At 37.1% G+C, this 22,593-nt stretch overlaps 2 protein-coding genes across 13 annotated transcripts in view; one reads left to right on the top strand and one right to left on the bottom strand.

Moving 5' to 3' along the window:
* The window catches only part of CDC40 (cell division cycle 40), a 41,858-nt gene extending 36,732 nt beyond the window's left edge, over positions 1-5,126 (bottom strand). The window contains exon 1 of the mRNA XM_019735041.2: positions 4,888-5,126. Within this exon, the coding sequence (XP_019590600.1) occupies positions 4,888-5,076 (189 nt within the window). The 5' untranslated portion in view covers positions 5,077-5,126. The remainder of the gene's footprint in view (positions 1-4,887) is intronic.
* Positions 5,127-5,592: 466 nt separating this feature from the next.
* The window catches only part of WASF1 (WASP family member 1), a 49,564-nt gene continuing 32,563 nt past the window's right edge, over positions 5,593-22,593 (top strand). For 2 of the 12 annotated variants that reach the window (XM_019735048.2, XM_019735043.2), the window contains exons 1-3: positions 5,629-6,076; positions 6,791-6,931; positions 7,696-7,777. The gene's annotated coding sequence lies outside the window, so the exon portion shown is untranslated. Of the gene's footprint in view, positions 6,077-6,141; positions 6,355-6,790; positions 6,932-7,695; positions 7,778-22,593 lie in introns of those variants that run through there. The other 10 variants (XM_074333427.1, XM_074333423.1, XM_074333425.1 and 7 more) reach the window with 9 other exon arrangements.

The following is a 22,593-nucleotide window of genomic DNA, read 5'->3' as shown; positions in this document are numbered from 1 at the left end:
ATCAATCATATCACAGAACAGTGCAGTGAGGACAACCGTTCACCATTCCTGAAAGCCACTGCTAAACTGCTAAGGCTGCTGCCACTGGATGCTGCTGTTGAAACGACCAGCATTAGGAACTAGATAATGTTGATCGCCACTGCCACTTAAAAACATTTCCTTGCTTCTTTGTGGATTAGCTTTAGATTAGAATTTAGGTGGATGCATTTGTCTGGATGAGCCCAAGCTACAGTCCTACGCCTTATCTCAAGGGAGCTCGGGGAATGAGAATCTGGGTTTTCAGCTTCTGAAGGTAGGAGTTAGGGAGGGATGTTCTTGACATTAAGACTCGTAAGAAAGAGGGTTCAAATGCTGGGCCACCTAAAAGATGACACATAGATATTACCCTAGTATGCATACTAGAATCTTCATTGATCAGAGATAGTATCTTGCCTAGGGCTCAGTAACAAAACCCAGTACTATAAAGTTAAAAGGTTATATACAAATTGCTTAAACTGCATAAAACTAAATCAAATGCTTTATCTCTTAATATTCAACTCCTAGTGATAAACTGCTTAAAATACCAAGAGGCTTAGACACATTCATATCCCCCAATGGATTGTACAGAATACAGTTGCTAGAACCACTTTATAACATGGTTTACCAGATCTTTCCAATAAGGGTATTCTAAATTTGAATTGTTTTGAACAGAGTACCATGAGATGCCAAGTTTTAAATTCAAAGTACAATTTAAAAAGAATTACTCTTTATATAAGCAACAGTGGCAACTAATAAAAAAATAGCTAGTCCCAGTCTCTGGCTACTGCTAACATAACAGAACCAGTTGAACAACCCTCCAGAAAATAAAGGGTTATTAATTTTACATTTAATTAGAAAAGCTTGGACAACACCACAATCTCGTTTTAATACCCATGAGGAGTTCAATAACAATTAGGCGCGCAATTGAAATTACCGCAAAATTACAAAGTTTTAATTATCCATATAAATTAAAGTGCAGTAAGTGACGGGCATGATATGGGTCAAATAAGTTTTAAAAGTTTATCTTCTGTTGATTCAAAGAAATTTGAGAACAAAACTAAGTATTTACTTTCTAGTCCTTTTCACATTTCTTACTGTGTACAAATAAGTAAACAGATGTGGAAGCACCTTATAAACTATAAAGCAGAACACAAATATTAATCATTATTATAAACTACTTATCAATTTATGGTACATTTTAAAGGGTGGTGGAAGGAAGGAAGGAAGGAAGGAAAGAAGGAAGGGAGGAAGGGAGGGACAGAAGAGGGAAAGAGGATGGAGGGAAGCAGGGAGAAAAAAAGATGTGACAGACTATATGTGGCCAGCACAGCTTAAAATATTTACTATCTGGTCTGTACTGGTTTGCCAATCCCTACCCAAGTATATGGTCAATTAAAAAAACACGTTTTATTAGTGCTTGAAAAAAATATTATGCATTGAGTATTATGTTTTTATACCCTTTAGTTTGCTAATTTTGTTGTTTAGATTTTCTGTGTCATTATTGGTATGTATTGCTTTTTTCTAAATCAATTATTGAGAGAGATACATTAAAATCTCCCACTGTAATTGTAGATTTGTCAACTTCTCTTTGTAGTTCTATCAATTTTTGCTTAAATATTTTGAACTTACTTTAGGTTCATACGAATTTAAAATTGCTATATACCTCTTTGTGAATTGAACCTTGTATTTGAGGAAATGATTAAAAACATTGCATGAGCTGCCAGAATCTTATTAGTCACAATACAATTAGTCAAATACAGATGAATGTATTTGCATGCTTCACACATCTCCCTTGGTCATTTTTCTATCGTTACATTTACTATGTGTAAGTTTTTTTTGCATATAAGGAGGAATTGGTTCACAAACTAGCAATGATCAATGTCCCTTACTCTATTATCATAGAGCCTAGATCACTGAGAGGGTCTAGCCCCAGCTCTGCTTCCAACGGACCTCTGGGACCTAATGTAACCTCTCCTAGATTTTCTTGAAGTGATTAAACTAAGTGAGTTCTAGAGACATCCCCCTCACCCCTACCCAATCAATATACATCAATTCTCACCGTACATGCTTTTCTTAAGATCATCTTTTTGACCTACTCTTTCACTCATTTTCTCACCAAATATATTTCCCTTAATCTTCTGTAATAGGCATTGGAGACATGAAAGAGAGCAGATGCAACAATCTCTGGTTCCCAGGGCCTCACAACAGTCCAGGGAAAAGAAAAAGGTTAACACATTACAGCAATGTGGTAAGTGCTATAATTGAGGTATGAAAAGGTGCTAAGGTGGACAGAGGAGGAAACGTGCATGAGACTGAAGAACAGCAGAGTTTGGTTGGGGAGGCGGAGAAGGAAGGCACGAAGCAAGCGATTTCCAGGCAGAGAGACAAGTTTGGGCAAAATCTTAAGAAAAACGAAAATAAGGCTTTTCAGCCTTTGCAGAGATTTCAGCGTGGGAGAATGGGCAGGCATCATATGTTACACAAGGAACTGAGAAATTACCCAAAAGGCAACATGGTGTCTTTGGGCAGGGAAGTGATATGATAACATTGGATTTTAGAAAGATCACTCTGAGTGCACTGTGAAGGAAAGAATGGGCTATGGAACTGGGAGACGAGAGCAGGTAGAAAGACTAGTTAGAAGGTTATCATCATTGTCCCGAAGAGAAATGATAAGAATCTGAGCTAAAAGGTGACAGCAGAAGAGCAAAGAGATTTGATTAACATCATGGCACCATGATGGGCAGGACCCACTACCCAAAAGTAGTGGTGTTGAGAGAAAGTCAAGAATGACTCCTGGGAGAAGTAAGGAAGGTATGAAGCCTGCGTCAGTGAAAATGAAGAGGAAGGAATTGATTTGAGAGAAATGAATGAAGCAGAAATGTTAGAACCAGCTGAATGACTAGCTTCAGGGGCTGAGGAAGAAGGAAGAGAAAAGGAAGACCCCTCTATTCTTGGCTTAGACTAATGGATGGGATCATTAATCAAAATGGGAAAAACGGGTGAAGTAGATTTTGAGAGAAAGAAAATGCATTAATTTTTCAGCACATTGGACTGGAGGTGCCTGAGAGCCATTCTGAGAGAAGTTTAATTGTTGTGGAGCTAGCAAGGAGTTTACAATTGGAAATAATGATAGTGATACTTTACATGATTTATGACGTCTTATGACTCCAAGAGTTTTCCCAAGAAAACTAGGTTGCTTTGGGTTAAGGAAAACATGTAGTGAAGCGGGAGAGCTCCAAAAAGCTGAGCAGTGAAAAGAATGAAGACTCCGGAGGTTGCGGAAGGGGTTTAAGTTTGGGGAGTTTGTTTTGTTATAAAGATAGGCGGATTCTAAGCATTCTTACCAGCTGTCCATTAGTAAAAACGTGAAATTTACAAGTAGCTCATTAAACAGGGGTAAAAGACTTAAGTTATTAACACTAGACTTGGGACCATCTTAACTACACAGGAATGTTTGCACACTGCCTCCACTCACTACATCTTGAGCTTCTGCTCACCCTCATTAGGTTCTATGGGGCCTATACTATCAGTTGGTGGGTGCTCTCCTTAGGCTCTAGACACTAATCTTCCCTCAGTTCTGCAAACACAGGAAACCCTGCTATCTGAAGGCTTGCTGTCTCCTTTGTCTGGAAACTCATGCCTTCGCTTGCACATGGCTGGCTTCTCGTTTTTCAAAGCTGCTTTTTCAGAGAGGACTTCCCTGATCAACTTCTCAAAGTCGTACTCCTACCTTATTCTCTATCACAGCGCTCTATGTGTTTCCTTCACAGTACTCAATCCAATTTGTAACCACTTTAATTGCTCACATTTCACTGGCTGCCTCTTCTTTCACTAGAATGTATGTATCATGATGGCAAAGATGTCTGGCTTGTTGGTTTCTATGTCTTCAGACCTTAGAACAGTTCCTGGTAAATAACATGTGTTCAAAGAAATATTTGTTAAATGAATTATATAACCCAATTTCTCCCTCTATCACCTTTCTTGGTTGGGATCATGCAGCACACTGGTTCTTAAATCCAAGGCCTTTTCTCACTGTGGACATATCAGGGGTGCCAAAAAATGTATACAAGTGGATATTTTGGTCAACGATGTTCAAGCAGTACCTAGTTAGTAATCAGAAGCATCTGGATGCTGATGGTAACCACTTTGAGCACCTGTTGTAATTGCAAAAGTCAAACGTGACTTGTATTCATCTTTTGTTATTGGTATGTATTATTACAATTTTAATAGATTTTTCCTTTCTTACAATGTGTATACATTTTTTTAGTACCCTTGATATACAATCAAAAGAGCTAACATGTATTGCACTTTTAGTAGATACCAGGCTCCATGCTATAAGCTTTATTTGCATTTCACTTCATTTTCACAATAATCCTCTTATATAGATAGGTGCTTTTAAAAAATCTCCATTGTACAGGTGAGGAAACAGGGGAGGTTGTATAACTTGGCCAAGTTCACATAAGTGGTGGAGCTGGGATCAAAATCTAGTTCTGACTTCAAAAAGCAAAGCCCGGCCACTACTCACTTCAAGTGAGGGCGCATACCCTAGTTTGAGAAATCCTGGGTTAGCTTTTCTTATGTTGTGAGAGTACACACACTCTATCCAGGCCACATCCTAATCCATAAATTCAAATTTCACTCCCTGTTCCCACTTGGTTTCTGATGGCGGGAGCGGGGAGCAGTGGAGGGCTGCCTTGAGCTTCCAGCTCCCGGCTTCTCCCAAGGAAGATGCATGTGGGAAGAAGAGATCCAAGAGTTAGTGCCTTATCTCTCAGCACGGAGGAAGAGGTAACCCGGGGCCTAAAAGCGACTGTCAGATTTTGGAGCAGAAGCCAATTCCCGAACCGCATCAGAGGCAAAAGCGCTTACCTTAACTGCCACCTCCGGAGCCGAGTCCACCGCCACTGCCAGAGACGGTTTGGCGGAAGGCGATTTAGTCAAGTGCATGAGGGAGTCGGCCGCTGGCAGCGGACACCGTCCACTCTCACTGTCCGAGTCCGATTCGGACCCTGAACCCGAACCATAGGAAGCTGCCAGAGCCGCAATCGCAGCCGACATGACGGCAACACAACTTCGGCGGAGACCAGGCCCCGGCGGAAGAAGAAGCGGCTCCCAGGTCCTGACAGATTGCCATGGCACACATTATTTACTTCCTTTGCTACGATCATTTATGACATTTTAAAAAAATTAATAATATTATAATAAGTACAACATAACTGAGAATTTGGAAACATTTCTCTAAGGACATAGAGAGAATTATAATAGCTTGTAACTTTCAGGACCTTCTGACTAAATTAAAGACTACGAGTTCCTATGTACCTTGCGGCCTCGAGGTCCTACACTCCTCGCGAGCAGCACGACGGGAAGTGGGAGAGGCACAATGGGAAATGTAGTTTGGAGCGAGGGGGCGGGGCGGGCAGGCATCTCTTTGACCCCGCCCCTGAATTGATGGTTCATTCAATTGGCTACCATCTTCCCTCATTCCCTGGTTTAGCACAGTTCTCTCTGTCCCCCTCCCCCAAACTGAGGATTGGGCCATACCATAAAAACCTCAGGAAAGGGGGAGAAGATTGATATTCATACCCGCAGATGAGTAAGTGGGCGGAGGCTGAGTTTTCCACCACCGCTGAACCTAGGCACTGGGGTCTGAAGAGGAAAGCGAGGATCTTAAGTGGGAAGACCCCGACTGGGGCGGTTATAGCTCCTGGTGGGAAGGATGGGAGGTTAGCTGGCGAGTCTAGCGGTCCCCCCTGCTTCAGGCGCGGGTCCCCGCGCCCAGTTGTGGAGGAGCGCAAGGGGAGGGGGCGGGTGGGGGGCGGCGGCGGCGGCTCGCGGTGTTGTTCGCTCGCGCGTCGAGCATACTGTGGGTCCGGCGACCGGCGGGCGCCGTAGGCGGCGTTCCCCGTGGCCCCATCCCCCGGCCACTGCTCGGAGAAGGTTCCACCCGGGAGCTTACTCTCTAGGAGGCTCTAGGTGGAGTCCCGGGAGCTGAGAGGGACCGGCGGCTGCCGCCGAAGCATGAAAAAGGGATAAGGCAGGAGCCCCCCAAGATTTCACGGTGAGCGCGAGTCTCTCAGGAATTGTTTTTTGGGGGGAGAGGGTGCTGGGGAGGAACTCTTTCTCACTGGCCAGAATGGAGAGTGGTGGTGTGGTGCTCTAGCCCGGCAAAGGTTACGGGGATGGGCGCGCCTCCCCCGCGATGGCCCCCACCCCCATTCGCGGGTTCCAGAGCTCCCGCCGCCCACCCGCCAGCCGGGCTGCGTGCCGAGGGCGACCGACAGCGGCCGGCGGGCGCGCAGGGGTCTCGGTTGCAGGGACCGCCTGAGGCTGCTCTAGGTGGGGAGACTGCAGGGCTCACCTGAGGTGCCACCGCCTGAGCGCCCGTGCCCTGCACCCATGGTGCACCCCCGTGCCTCCTCGCTGTCGGGGAGGCTGCAGCACGGGGTGGCGGAGAAGCCCCTTCTCGCGCTACGTGCCCGGGCTCTGTAAAGCAAGCTTATGCGTTTGCGTGTTTGCGCCGCGCTTCTGTGTCTAAACACATAACGGTAAAGCGAGTACGGGGAACCCTTTCTTCGCCTGAAGAGGAAGCGAAGCGGGGCGGTCGCCTCTGATGCCTGTTAATGGGGGGGCGGGGGGGTGCCTCGGGCAGAGTTAGGGAGCCGCTCCCTGGGCTCCAGTGTCGGTCGGACTCGCCCATTGTGCCACCCAGATAATTATTCAACTATGCAGCATCCATTGCACCTTTCCCATTTTTCTTTTCCCCTTGCTACAGCGTGCCCCCTAGCTTCGGTACTCTGACGCCTTCTCTTGCACTTGCGGATGAGGAACTGGAGTAGTGATGAAAAGAAAGCACCCTGACCTGAACATTCACAACCTGCTCTATAGCCGATTAGTTAATCCCCAGCTAGACTAGGTACATTAAAACGACTTGGTCTAATGCTGTCCTTTTTTGTATAAGGCGTGTCTTCGATTATATTTTAAGTTTTTTCTTTGGTGTTGGATTCACGTATTAGCTAAGTCTTATTTCTGTCCAGTAATTTGTGTAATTGATTTATTGGTTATTCAGCCCGTCTAATGTTCTTAAAATTAATTTGTATGGTAGGTAACTTTCATTTTTCTAACGTTGATAGCACTATATCATAATTACAAATGCAGTTTCAGTCTTTGAACTCTCAGGAACAGTTTTTCTCATGCTCTAAGTTTGTTAGGAAAAGTATTTTTATTTATGTCGACTATTTGAATAAAGTACATGATATAAAATTTTTCAAGCTTTGAATAAGAAAAGTTTTGTGTTTATTTTCAGTAACGATATTTGATTGCTAATCATAGCCTTCAGTTGAATGAAAGGAAGCATTTAATATTTAAGATGGGGTTTAACTACCATAATGTGCATTCCCTAATTTATCTAAATTTTATTTTTTATTCAGTTCTTTTCTTTGCAATATCATGTATTTAGTTATTTGTTACAGACTTTTTTAAAATCATTTTTCTAACTTCTACAGGATGGGTATTTTTACATGATCCACCTGAAAGATGAAATATTTTTTGAAAATGGAAGAAACAACTGTTGGTTACTTGCTCTTATGTTAAAAACTTTACATCTCATTATTTTAAAATAAATGATTCACTACCAAATATAAGTGTTTTCTTTTTGTTTTTGTAATTCTCCCTTTCCAGCTCTTCTTGCTTAAGCTGGTTGCCATAACCCTCTTGATAAAACGGAATTGCACATAGGCATTGCAGAGGCAGTTGTTTTAAGGTACGGTAACTGTTTCATGGCACTTGGAAGTGGCGCACATATAATATAATTTGATGGTGTAAGATCAGTTGCTTGGTTAGAAAATGACCTTGCAGTTTACAAAATGGACACCTTTGTGCCTTGGTTTCCTTATATGTAAAGAGATAAAAATACCCATTTATTCGATAAGTAGTATGCGTAAATTCAGTAAAGATGTTTGCATAATGCTTTTAAAGAAAATTGAAATGTTTTAGCTGATGAATGATGACAAATATTTCGGTGTAAAATAAAATGAAAAAATGGCATTGGGATTTTCCGTGACATGTTAGAATGGCTGATTTATCAACATTGGATTTTGCTTTGGAAAGGTATGGCCTTAAATTGAAGATTGTTTCCCATCCATTAAGGATTTTTAATAATTGCAAATTCAATAGGTTTTATAGTTAATATGTACTTATAAATGTAGGTATAGTTAACATTGATGAAAAAAGTTATGTGACGTGGTAATAAGCAAGTAGAATATTGAATTAAGTTTGCGAAAAATAAAATCTCCAGAAAATATTAAGGCCTTTTTCACCAAAAAACTTATAGCTGACACAACCCAAAATACATAGTTGTGCTCATTTGTAGGTATGACATGGAGCTACTTTATTTTTCAGGTTTGTAAATAACCATGTATTCAGAGACAATGTCTGACTATTGTGTGATACTATACTTACACATTTTGCTTTATTTTTATAATACTCAGGTCTATCATTTCCAAGTACTTGCTTTTCATTATCACAGCTTTTGATTTCTTTATTGAAGGATTAACTCAGTTAATTTTCATAGCAAAAACTTAAAATGTTAATATTAGAACTTTTACCAAAAACAGTGCTTTTGGTTACTTTGTGGGGACACTTCATATAGATAAACTATTCAAAATCTTTAAAATTACTATTGGATGGTTCCTTTTGAGAATTAATGTGGTTACATTTTAAATGTTTTCTTAAGTGACCAACCAAAATTCAACTGTCATTGTTAACTTGGGTAAATACAGTTAACTCAAGATTTTTCTAAGCTATTTAGGGACAGAGACTGACTTAATGTTTACTGTCATAAATCTAAAGATGTTAGCATAGTGTTTAGCAAATAGTAGAGGCTTGTTTTTTTGTTGTTGTTGGACAAATAAAATGAATGAGTAAAAAGTATCCATTCATTTAATGTACCGAGTAGAAATTTAAAAAAAGATTTAAAAAAAGAGCCTTTGAATTTTAATTCATGAAACATTTAGCTTTATCTCAAGAGAAAAGACAAAAATATATTTTGAGAGCCTTTGAATTTCATTTACCTGTTCAGATATAATTCCTTTACCCGTACTTTTTTTTGAACTAGCACTAGCTATTGCATTAGGTATGCATTGTTAAGCTTCCGTTTGTGAAATAGTAATTTTCTTCTTACCTGTTACAGTTCACTTCACTTCATGAAAATGTACGTTAAAGATAGTCTTTGTTTTTCCTAAATTAGATAGAAATATGTTTGATTCTTTTTGACTTTGGTTTTCCAGTGACATATTAATAAAAAGATGTATGTAAATTATATCCTGTGCTAAACGTGCCAAAATACCTAACTTTAAAAATGGCTCCTGAGGTGGAGCTTTTTATAAAATGAAGCTTTTTATGAAATGTGTTTTTAGTTAACACATTTAGCTTCTAATTTTGAGCTTTGTGTATTGTGACTTACTAACTAAAATGAGATTGATTATACTTTAAAACTTATAAAATGGTTTACAACTTGGAACTTACTTTCTCAGAAACAAGATGGTTAGTGGTTGGATTCACAGACAGCCCACCAAATTTAACATAATTTACTTGAATTAGAGGATTAGGCTAATAATACTAGAGAATTTTTAAATTATATTAATAATAATTGTTATAAACATATTGAAAGTATCTGTTATACAGTGTACAACAATATTTCTATGGGAAAGTCCATTTAAATCTGCCTTGAAAATCTAGAAATATGTTTCTCTTTGTGTTAGACATGACAACATTATTAGGAGCTTGTCCTCCGGAACCCACTAGACAGGGAGAAGAGGATCTTCCATGAGTGGTGCAGCCTGCCAGCATCGGGGGCAAAGGTCAGAATGAGAGAAACTGGAAGGAGCTAGGCTCTTCTTTGTGACGTTGGACAAGTCATTTTACCTCTCACACAAGGGCTTTGCTTTTCTCAATGGGAATGTAGATAACCTCTGTGGTTCCTTTCACTTACAAATGAAATTCAAAGGCACTTAGAAGCTCAGTGTGACTTTTTCTGAGAGTTCATTTTCCCTTTCTAGTATAACTGTTTATATACTTCCTGTAAGGATATTTCTCCTTTCTGGATCTACCTCTGAAAAGATTACAGTCTTAATCTTCTCACTTGCCTATTCTTAGAAGCTAGACTTTTTAGGTTTTTAAAGGAGTGTTTTTGTTGTGGTGGTGGTTTTTATCTCTCTCTTTTTTAATTCCCAGCACCACCAAGAAACGGAATTAAGACGGTTTCTTTTGTTTTCCTCTTTTGAATTACCAACAACCTATAAGTAAAGTCAAGGTAGATTTTATTTATACTTTAGAGAAAGTTCGTATCCACGGAATCTCCAGAGATTTTTTTATAAGGAAAATTATTGGACCTATAGTTGTGCAGTGGGTGTATGAAGGTAAAGAGATGGAATATGGCCTTGGGAGGATTGTCAGATAATACTAGGTTGGTGTAAAAGTAATTGTGGTTTTTGCAATTATTTTTAACCTTTTAAACCACAATTACTTTTGCATTGACCTAATATATGGGGTATCTTGTATTTTTATTTGCTAAATCAGGCAGCCTTACCTTGGGTGCTATAGAACTTTGGGCTTGGCAGGAGTATGGGTGCTGTGGGGTTGGAGGCAGAGTGAGAAAGTGAGTTTATGAATTCCTTGAGGACAGGGACAGTTTTGTTGTTTTGGTTGGTTGGTTGGTTTTGCTTTGCTTCATTTTTGTGTTTCCAGTATTTCTTTAAGTAAAATGGGTAGTTGAGTGGATACAATTGCTATGGAATAGTAGGTAAGTAATTTTTAGGAAGGTGGGAAGATCAGGATGCTGTGAGAAAAGGGGTGATGAAACAAACACAGCTATGTTTGTCATACACATCGGCATATTTTGTAGGTTTTCTTTCTTTTTTTTTAAAGAAGAGTACATGAATTTAGTGCATAGACTGTGCTTCTACTTTGCCTGGAATCTTAAGGTTATGGTGTAAATCTTAAGTGTTTCTGCACAATGCAGCACATTTGTGTTTGAATTTGTTGCATAACATAGGAACCAAAAGTATGGTTACCATCACATCATCTAAAGATTTTTATGCTACTTCTGGGGTTGAAAGGCAGGCTGAAAGATGAGGTGTAGATCACAAAATCTTGGAATTTTTGCAACCGAATGGTTTAAAAGAACAGTAATCAAAATTAGAATTGTTCTGGAAAATTTGGAAAGCAGATTGCTTTAAAATAACACTTTACCCAAGATGTGCTACACAGTCCCCTGGAGAAGCAGAAAGGCTTCCCACATGGCTGTACTGCTCCTGCCTTCATAGTGGCACCAGTAATAATCCTAATAAAGCACCATTTTTTGAGCTCCTGTTATGTGCTGGGCACTGTACTAGGCGTGTGAGGTTTAATCCTCACAACAGTGAGGCAGTATCATTCTCATATTTATGAGGTGGAAACTTAGCTTTAAGCACTGACTGCTGCAGAATCTTTCCCAGTGCCAGCGAGAATTGAATTGCCCAGTCTCGTGATCACTCCTGACTCAGGCTTCTTCTCGATATAGGGAAAAAATGGAATTATTTTGATTTACTTGTTAGGTAGCAAAACTGGAGGCACGTGTTGGGGACTGGTGCCAGAGTTCATGTGCAGATAAGAATAGTGTCCCAGATTACCATCCATGGAGTTGAGTGAAGGGGCTATATCATATCTTTTCACGGAGCATTCAGTTATTTTGCCAGCAATTTGCATACAATCAAAAGTTTACTGAATTGATTAGTAGAGAAACCATTACTTTGCTTTAATTTAAACATCTCAAATCCTGATTTGTTGTTCCTACTAGTTCAGAGAATGGATAAATTTTCTTTTGGGGGAGAATGGGGAGTCTTGGATGATGAATTTGATTTTGGATGTTTTGAATTTGGGTTAATGAGACCTTGTGTTTTGTTGTCTGGCAGTCTGGTAGTAGGGTTATTTGTGTAAGTAATTTAGAGGCGATAGTTCAAGATTCTGGAACTAGATGGATTTAAGAAGAGAAGAGAATAAGAAAGAACTGGGATATAACAAAGCTGTTGACTCCTGACAATACTTACAGAGTGAGAATTAAACAGAGAGCCAGATGAGCAGAAGGTGTGGTCAGAGAAGATGCAGTGCTGCCTTCTGCTGTGACTGTTTTGTTGGGACCAGGAGGTAAGGCCTCGTGGTCCGGGGCAGTTCTCCTTTGAAGAGGAAGGTGAAATGCTAGTGAAGCAGAAGGGAAACAAAGCCAAAAGTATGCTGAGAGTTTTGAAAATAGAGGAGAGTGAAAGGGTAACAGGAGTGTGGTAAGGACAAATACATTTTATAATGAGGAACTGGATTGGTAGGATAGAATATTAGGTCTGAAAGGGACATTTCAGAGATGGAGTTCTTAGAGGTGGAACTTTTTGAGTCTGTTCAGATACTTGATGTGCCCAGTAGTAGAAGTGAAGGTGCTATCAGGTATCATAAAACTCACAATTTTCATTGTCAGTCTAGTCTTGGAAATGAATGAAATAAAGCATGTCTCTTAATGGATGCGTATGTAAAGGACTTAGTTTCGTTCATTAGCATTAAAAAGAAAATGTAAATTTCTTTTTTGTAATGTTACACTAAGTACAGAAAGATGACATTAATGACCTGTCATCAGTTGAATATGAATTTTAAAATATATTTCTTGTAGTAGGGATGGATTTAGGAATTCTCCAACTACTTTTAAATTCATTAAATTTTCTCATTAAAAGTCTGTTATGTGAGAGGTCATAAAACTGCTGGTTAAAACAGTATTTTCTGTAATATCCTTATGGAGTCTTTTTTAGGTTAAAATGAGATAATTGCTATAAAGAGGCTTTTGAATCAAGTCTATACTAATGTAAGATATTACTGTTACAGTCCCATGGGATCAGGACCATAGTTAAGGCCCTGATTTACATTTTAATGAAACATTTAGTGTGGTATTTAAATATTTCTAATGTAATAAATGAATAGAATAAATATTAAGTATTTGTCTTGGTATTCATCAATTTAGCTTTATTATTTTTAATTTTTAAGTGACTCCCTATACCAGGAATATTGAACTTAAACTAAAGAAAGATGGTGATGGTCTATTGAAAATTTTCACGTATCTTTTTAACATTTTTGTTTCTGTTTGAATCTGTTTTTCATCTGCAGCTGCCTCCCCCAAATAAAGGTAGAATTATCTATAATTGACTTTATTTGAGAATGACAGTGAACCATACAAGTTCTTTAAGTTAGATAGATATAGGTGTATATCTTTAAGAAAATTAACATGAAATCACTAGTGAAGTGAATATGGATAAAAATAAGAAAAAAGGTCCAAGCACTAAGTCTTAGAGTACTCTAAAATGTAGATATATAGAGATGAAAAGGAGAAAGGAGGAAAGCCAGGAATTTGAGGTCTTCTGAAAGCCAAATTAAGAAAATGGTTTCAAGAAATGAACAACTATCAGATACTATTCAGAGGTTGAGAGAAGAGGCCTGAGAATTAACTACCAGATATAGCAGATAACTGACCTTGGTGAGATGGTTTGGTATAGTGCTGGAAATGAAAGCCTGAATGGGACAGACTTATGTGAGAATTCGAGGAGAGAAATCAGAGAACTCATTCAAGGAATTTTGCTATAAATGAGAACGGAGAAATCAGGGTGTATGTGTGTGGGGGGGAGGTGGTAGGTGGAGTGGCTGGAGGGAGAAGTGGGACCAACAGAGGTTTGTTTTTGTTGATGTTTTGTTTTTTAAGATGGATAAAATTATAGCATGTGTCTATGCTGATGGCAGTGATCCAGTAGGGGAAAACAGTGATGCAGAAGAAAGAAAGGATAATTAATCTCTACTGCTTAAATAGGGTTTGGGAACTGGTTTGGAACTTTGCCACCATGTAAAGTGCTTTCTGTGGAGAATTTTTTGACTCTGACATAGGCAAATTACAAATGCCTAGTAACCAGTTCATCTACAGTTTTATAGTTGTAGATTATTTTTTGGTGATGGGATGGGAATTGTTAAAGCCACACAGCAGTTTTCCATTGTAATAACTGCATTTATTTTCAAGTCAAGAATAGGACTGTAATATGTTGACAGAAGATAGCAAAGCTCACTGATCTACCTGAGTTTGTTGGCATTCATCCATTAGTCTAAGATTTTTTTGCTTACATATTTCTAGAAATGTTTCTGAAAAACCTACCCTCTTGCACATTGAAGTTTATGTCTAATATTAATATAAATTTAAATCATGTGTGTCTAATATTACTATCATAAATTTAAATCATGTATAGCTGGTAGAAAATAATAAGCATTTTATTGCATGATATGAGTATTGGAATAGTTAATGCTATTTGATTAGATGGATTTGTGACAGCTTTATTTGATTATAATTGGCAAACAGTAAATTGTACAACTGTGTAAGTTTTGACTTACAGATGTGTTCCTAAAACCATCATGACAATCAAGATAATGACCCCCTAATCCCGCCCCAAATTTCCTAGTCTTCTTTGTATTGCCTGTATCTTCCTACTCCTACCAACACCAACCCCTATTCTTGGCAACCACTAATCCTATTTTCTGTCACTATATGTTAGTTTGCATTTTCTAGAACTTTATAAGGAATCATACAGAATATACTATCTTTGTTTTGCTTCTTTCACTCAGCATAATTTTAATTCATCCATGTTGTCACATCCATCATTAGTTCATTTTATTGCCGAATACTCTTCCGTTGTATGAATACTATTCCAATGGATAGCAGTTTGTTATTCGTTCATCTGTTGGTGGACGGACATTTGGGTTGTTTGCCAGTTTTAGCTATTAACAAACACAGCTGCTATCAGCATTCCTTGTACAAGTCATTGTTTGGACATATGCTTTCATTTCTTCTAAGTATTTAGAAGTGGAATGGCTGGGTCATACAGTGGGTATATATTTAGGAGAAAGTGCCACAGTGTTTTTCAGAGTGCTTATTTTACATTTCTACTAGCAAGGTATGAGTTCAGTTGTTCAACATCCTCGCCATTCTGATTTCAGCCATTCTAAAAGGTGTATGGTGTATCTCATTGTGGCTTTAATTTGCATCTATCTAAAGACTAATGAATGGTGTTGATCATCTGTTCATAATGTCATTTGTATATTTTGTGAAGTACCTGTTCAGAACATTGGCCATTATCTATTGGGTTGTTTTCTAATTGAATTTTAAGGGTTCTTTATTCTGCATACATATGCTTTATCATATATGTGATTTGCAAATATTTTCTCTCAACCTGTGGATTCTTTTCATTCCCTTAAAGTGTCTTTCAAACAAACAGAAGTTCTTAATTTTGTTGAATTCCAATTTAACTATTTTTTCTTTTATGGATTGTGCTTTTGGTATTATATCTAAGAAATTTTTGCCTAACCCAAGGTCGCAAAGATTTTTCTGTTTTTTTTCCTGGAAGTTTTATAGTTTTACATTCTACATTTAGTTCTATGACCCATTTGTACATTGTGTTAGTTAGGTAAGGATCAAAGTTTTTGTATTTTTTTAAATATAGATATGCAGTTGTTATAGCACCATTAAAAATAGTGTCCTTTTTCTATTTAATTGCCTTTGCACCTGTGTCAAAAAGCAACTTGACCACATTTGTGTGGGATGACTTCCATTCTGTTCCATTGACTATTTGCACACCAATGCTACACTACCTTGAATAATGCAGCTTTATAATGAGTACCGAAGTCAGATAGTATAAATTCGCCAATATTGCTTTTCTTTTTCAGAGGGTTATGTATTTCTTCTTGAGTAGTTGAATCTTTCAAGTAATTTATTCATTTCATTCATATTTAATTTATTGGTATAAATTTTTTAAATAATATTTCTTAACCTTTTAATATCTTTGGAATCTATAGTGATATCACTCCTCTCATTCCCAAATATTGCCAATTTGTGTCTCCCCCACCCCGCATTAGCCTGGCTAATCAGTTGATCAGTTTTATTGATGTTCTCATAGAACTAGCTTTTGGTTTCATTGACTTTTTTTTCTCTATTATTTTTCTGTTTTCTATCCCATTGATTTCTGCTCTCATCTTTACTGTTTCCTCTCTTTTGCTTACTTCAAGTTAAATTTGCTCTATTTTTTCTAGTTTCTTGAGATGAAAGTAATTGAGACTATTCATTTGAGATCTTTCTTTTCTAATAGAGACATTTTATTGTCATGTTTCCCTCTGTGTACCTTTTGCTGCTTCCCTCAAATTTTGATTTTTTTGTAATTTCCATTTTTTCATTTTCATAAATTAACTTCTAATTTTTTTGTTTTTGTTCTTTGACTTGGGGCTATTTAGAAATATGTTTTCTGGTTTTCAGATACATGAAAATTGCCAGATATCGTTCTGTTATTTATTTCTAATTATATTGTGGTCAGAAAACATACATCTATAGGACTTGAATCGTTTCAAATTTATTCTAACTTGCTTTATGGCACAGAATAAGGTCTTTTTTGGTAAACAATACTTGTACACTTGAAAAGATGTGTATTCTGCTGTTTGGGGATAGGATTTTCTATGAAATTCAATTAGGTCAAGTTGGTTAATAGTGTTCTTCAAGACCTCTATATGCTTATTGATTTTCTGCCTACTTCTATCAATTATTGAAAGAGAGATGGTGAAATTTCTGACTATAGCTGTGGACTTTTCTGTTTTTCCTTGAAATTCTGTTAGTTGTGACTTTTTTTTTTGAAGCTCTATTTATAAGGTGCATAAACATTTTAGATTGTTATATCTTGATGAATTGACTCCTTTATTATGAATAATCCTCTTTATCTATAGTAATATTCTTTTATCTAAAATCTGCTTTGATTAATTAATATAGTCACTCAACTTTTTTTCCCTTAGCATGATATATCTTTTTCCATCCTTTTAACTAATCTATATTTTTATATTTAAAGCAGATTTCTTGTAGGCAGCATGTGGGTGGGTCTCGTTTTCTTTAATCCAGTCTCATAACCTCTGCCTTTTAATTGGCATGTTCAGATCATTTATAGTTAATGTGATTATTGATATTGTATTGATAATGTGATTATTGATTATTGATATGGTAGGGTTTATATCTACCATTTTGCTATTTGTTTTCTTTTTGGCTTAATATTCATCAATACCTTTTATCTCCTTTTTTGTCTTTTAGATTTAGTAGTTTTTTTAATGCTTCCATTTTGTCTCCTTTGTTAGCTTAATAGCTATAACTCCTTGTGAAATTTTAGTGTTTGCTTTAGAGTATATTTCAATTATTCCAATGTTAATGTGTTAGATTTAAGTAATCTAATTAATTCACAGATTAATTTGTTCAGATTTCAGATTAAGGGCTTAATATTACGTCACTTTGGGCTCATACTTACTTGCGCTTTGGAGTAATGGCCACGTGGATTTAAATCCCAGCCATGCTACTTATGCAGTGTTTGATTGCTTACACTTTCTGTCCCCAAATCTTCTCATTTATAAAATGGAATTAAACTCTTCATTGTTTTGTTGTGAGATATAAAGCATTTAGAATGGTAACTGACAGACAGTAAGCACTATAATTGGTAACTATTTTTATTAAAAATTATTTTGATGAAAATGTCTTATGGATTTTACCTATCTTGACATCTTTTTGCTTACTTTTTTGACCATCTTTTAAAGTACTTATTACTTCTTTAGATTAGTTACTGGCCTTCTACTCTTCAGCTTTCCCAATTTGAATCAATCCTCCTGTCAACTTAATCTTTTTCCAATGTAACATCAATCATATCACATCATTTCTGTGTTCAAAACTACTTCCACCCACTGCTCACTTCCAGAATTAAGGACAAACTCTTCTTCCTGACAAGCATCATAGCCCCTTGTATCTGTCTTCAACTTGTTTTCCATTCTTTTCTTTCACCACATTTCTACTTTTCTACTTTTACTCTATATAGTCCAGTTAAACTGCACTTGTTTTTTCCCCCCACATATATAATATAGTTTTCCTGTCTCTGAATTTGTTTTTTATGTCTGTGAAAAATTTTTAGTGCAAATTACCTGTTGTACTGGTGTTCACCTTATATAACGCTAGTCTTGTATTATTTTGGGTTATACAGGTCCAAAATTTCTTATCTGTAGTTCTAAAGCAGAATAATGTCCTCCAAAGATGTCCATTTCTCAATCCCTGGAACCTGTGAATATGTTACCATACTTGGCAAAACAGATTTTTGCAAAGGTGATTAAATTAAGAATCTTGAGATGGGGAGATTAGCCTGGATTATCCAGATGGGCTCAGTGTAATCACAAGGGTCCTTATAAGGGAAAGAGGGAGGCAAGAGAGTCAGAGATGTGAGGGCAGAAGCAGAGGTCAGAGTGATGGGATTGCTGGCTCTGAAAATGAAAGAAGGCCAGGAGCCAAGGAATGCGGGCAGCCTGTAGAAGCCGGAAAATGAAAAGAACAGATTCCCCCATAGGTTCTCTAGAAAGAGCCCAGCTGTGCAGCAACCTTAGCTTTAGCCCAGTAAGTCTTCTGACTTACAGAACCGTAAGATGAATTTATATTGTGTAAGCCACCAAGTTTGTGATAATTTGTTACAGCAATAGTTGGAAACTAATACAGTAATAAAACCTGACCTGAACTGATGTGAGGGTATTTATAGTCTTAATTATGTCAATAAGTATAAATATTCATACATTTCACTGTAGAAATCATGTTGATTATAGAATGCTGTCCTAGATCTTGTGGAATGGTTAGTAAGTATACTAAGTATATATACTGTACTATCTTTCTAAAAATCTTAGAAATTCTAAATTCTGAGACATATTTGTATACTGTGGTATCAATACAAGGGTTTATGAACCTAGAGTCATTTACATTAAATAATGTTTCTTTCCTGCTAAAAGATTATAAATTACATGAGGGCACAAATTGAGACTTACTACTCACCTCTGTGTCTCCTAGCTTAATGACTTACAGGTCATTAATTGACCTTAAGTTTCTGTATACATTGTGGGAGTATAAACTTGTGGGAGACTTGGAAACTACCCACATCATCTCAGATCCTAATGAGGGAGATAAGACATGTATTGGCTCATGAGGCACTATAATGTAAGTGACATACAAATAGTACAAGAGAAGGACTGAAGTAATCTGAAAGTTCCACTAACGAGGAGACTTCCTACTAATAACAATGACCACCATTTGTATAGCACTTACTGTAGTAGGCTCTTAATGTGCAGTGTTAAATCCCCACAAAGATCTTATAAAATAGATACTAAGAGATTTTAAATAATTCTCAATCCTAAAGGTAAGTAGATTGAGATTGGGTTGATTCTTTCGAGAGAATGGCATGAACCAGAAGTCTGTGATTGGACAGCAGGTACATAATATGTTCAGAGAATTAGATTCTTTTTAAGAGTGTATCTATATAATGCTGTAGTATATCTAAAATATAGTTATTTATTGAATAAAATGTTAACTGTTAGTCTCTCTGGTTTCTGGGATTTGGAATGATTTTTATTCTTATGTAAGTTGCTATTTTCCAAATATTATTCAAGAAACATATATTGATTATGTAGCCGGCAGCAATAAATGTTATTTCACCATATTAAAAGATGTGGTTATTTCACCACATCACTATGTGTTGTTTCTGAATATAGTTGGGAAAACACTTTATTTGATGCTAACTGTTCAATGTAATTTTTAAAAATTAGTGCACTACCTAAATTTACTTCATTGTACTAATTTACATGCCATATGGACATGTTATTTCACTTTAAAATAACTGACCTTAGGAATTCCTTCCCTCTTTTCAGTTGTCTGCAGACAACCATTATTAAAAAATCCGTTTCAACAGTTACTGCTTTTATGCCAGAAACAGTGTAGTTCTGTCTTTGGAACTATACTGTGTTTGGAAATTAGTGTATACATTGCATTTCTGTATATTTCAACAATGTGGCATTTAACCTGAGAAGTGCTCCTGTAGAGAAATAGAAGAGGTGGGAAAAGCCTCTTGTGAAAAGTCACACTGGCAGTGATACGATTATCCCTGTTTCCAAGTAGCAAACTACTAATCCTAGATACTCCAGGCACATAGGACCTAGGTTTTATTTGTTGGACAATTAATAATCTAAGGTGATGGTAACAGATACTTATTTTTAGGTAATAAATTTTATTTTCATGTTGAATATTGACCCTAGAGACATTTTCATTTTCATTCTCTGCTGCTGTTAGAGAATAAGCCAATATGGTGCCATACAAAAAGTAGACATTGATTATTTTGAAAAGTATTTTTTGAACACTTTCTATGTAGTAAGCAGTATGCTAAGTATGGGACAGTAATGAGTGAAAAACTTTTCACTTTCATGGAACTTAATAGCCTAATAAGAAAGATACAACAATAGACAGACAAGTAAATATGCACTTATAAATTGAAAACACACTATGAAGGAAACAAATAGGACAGTATAATGGGATAACAAGGGGATCTATTTAAGAGGTGTTAGAAGGCCTTTCTGAGCCTTGAGAAATGAAAAGGAGCCAGTGATGCCAAGAGGAAACAGTGTACAACGAACGTCCCTGCAGTGGAAAAGAGCTGGTGTGACAGGAAAGAGGGTAGTGTGACGAGCACCAGAGAAGGTAAGGATGGAAAGGTAAGGAGGGCCTTACAAGCTACAGTGAACGGATTACATTTAGAATATGGAAGCTACTGTGAAGGGTTTTACACAGGAGAAAGAACATGATCATGTTTAAATTTTAAGAATATCACTGGCTCCTCTAAAAGCAAGAATGGACACAGGGAGATAAGTGAGTGTCAGTTATAGTCTGAGCCAGAGATGATGGTGGCTCGATCCAAGGTAGTGTGAGTGGAGGTGGAGAGTAGTGGACGGACTAGATACATGTTTTGAAGATAGGATCAACCAAGTGGAATGAAAGCTGTGGGTGCTGAGTAAAGGGAGGAGTCAAGAATGACTGACAGGCTTCTGACTCTAGTAATTAAATGCATATTTGTGAATATCTTTTCCAGGTGACTTCATTTGTTGACTTTTATATTATTAGCTCTTGGAAGGTTTCTAAAAAGGAATGTACAGCTTTTAAAATAGTAGATCCCAGGAATTTTAAGGAGGCCATCTTAATATGGGAGAAAACTTTTTAATTAAGTTTATGAGAGCAGATTATCTTGCTGTATCTTCAATATTTAGTACAGTGACTGGCATAAGCAACAGGCTTTTGGTAGAAATTTGTTGAATGAATTCTTCTCTTTGAAAGAAAAATAAAGTTCCTAGAATCAAACTGAAACAAGATGACTCCTGTGCCGTGTAAACTGCTTTTTTAAGTTGACCACAAGTGAATTGTTAGGCTACATAGACTGTGCCAAAATAAGCAAGTAAAACATCTGAAGTTATAACATAAAATATTGTTTTGTATGTGACATTATTTAGATGCTACTTTGTGGAAATGCTATAGAACCACTAGGATCTTGTAATCGATTTCTAGACAACGTAGGATGATACAGTGGAAAAAAACATTGAACTAGGTAGGAGCTAGAAAACCTGATTTGCAACTTCGACTCTGCTATGTATAAGTAATAGTATTTTAGACTAGTTACTAGCCTCCCTAAACTTGAATTTTCCCGCATATAAAATAGGAATAGTCTATCTCCTGAGGACTTTTTTGTAATGATTTAATGTAATGATTAAATATATAAAAACATCGACATCTACATGTATATAGCATTTAGCCAAGTGCCTAGCACTTAGTAGGAGTTATATTTCCCTAAAAGACTAATGCAATATCTAATGTATTGATCTATGGTAGTTTGCAAAACTTACTACAATAAGCCCCTCCTTGACTTAGCTCCTCCCTCCTTTAAGTCCTGGCTTGAATAATAAACTCAGTGAAAGTAATGTTTTATGAGTTCTGAGCCTGGGCCTTAGGAGATCTTGCATGTTTCCACATGTAATCAAGTCTAGGCGAGGCAGATAGATGATGAAAGATCAATTGGAATAAAGATAAGCCATCCCAGCCAAGCCATCTTAGGCCAGCCAGTCCCGACTCCCTGGCAGCTGTCCTTAGGCGCATGACTGAGCATGGCAGCCACGGTCAGCACAGCTGCCCAGCTGAGCCTGCCCTAAATTGCTGACTCAGAATTGGTGGTTATTTTAAGCTACTAATTTTTGATGTGGTTTGTTACATAAGAAAAGCCAACTAATAAGATCAATGTGTTTAATAATCTTACTAAATTATGGAAAAATAGAATTTATTATAATGATTTACCAGATATTCAAAACAGTATTTGAATGCTTTTGATACTCAATCCATTTACATATAATTCTCTTATTTCTAATCCTTAAAATAACTCTTAATGATCGCACAATTAGTTTGATTGAACTTAGGTCTCCCTGACCCTACGTCTGCTCTGTCCACTATGCCATGTTGCTTCTCAAATGAGATTATTTAGAAATGTTTTATAAATGTTTAAAAACCACTTAAAGTGTAACTATAGATGAAGTTGTTAATGCAACATACTGGTAGTAGGTCTTTTCAGATTGCAGAGAAACTAATAAAAAAATAAATTAAGAAAAGGTTCA

This window comes from Rhinolophus sinicus, linkage group LG05, assembly GCF_036562045.2.
Source record: "Rhinolophus sinicus isolate RSC01 linkage group LG05, ASM3656204v1, whole genome shotgun sequence".
Taxonomy (NCBI): Eukaryota; Metazoa; Chordata; class Mammalia; order Chiroptera; family Rhinolophidae; genus Rhinolophus; species Rhinolophus sinicus.
The sequence above is the reverse complement of the archived record's forward strand: the minus strand, read 5'-3'. Positions and strand labels throughout refer to the sequence as shown.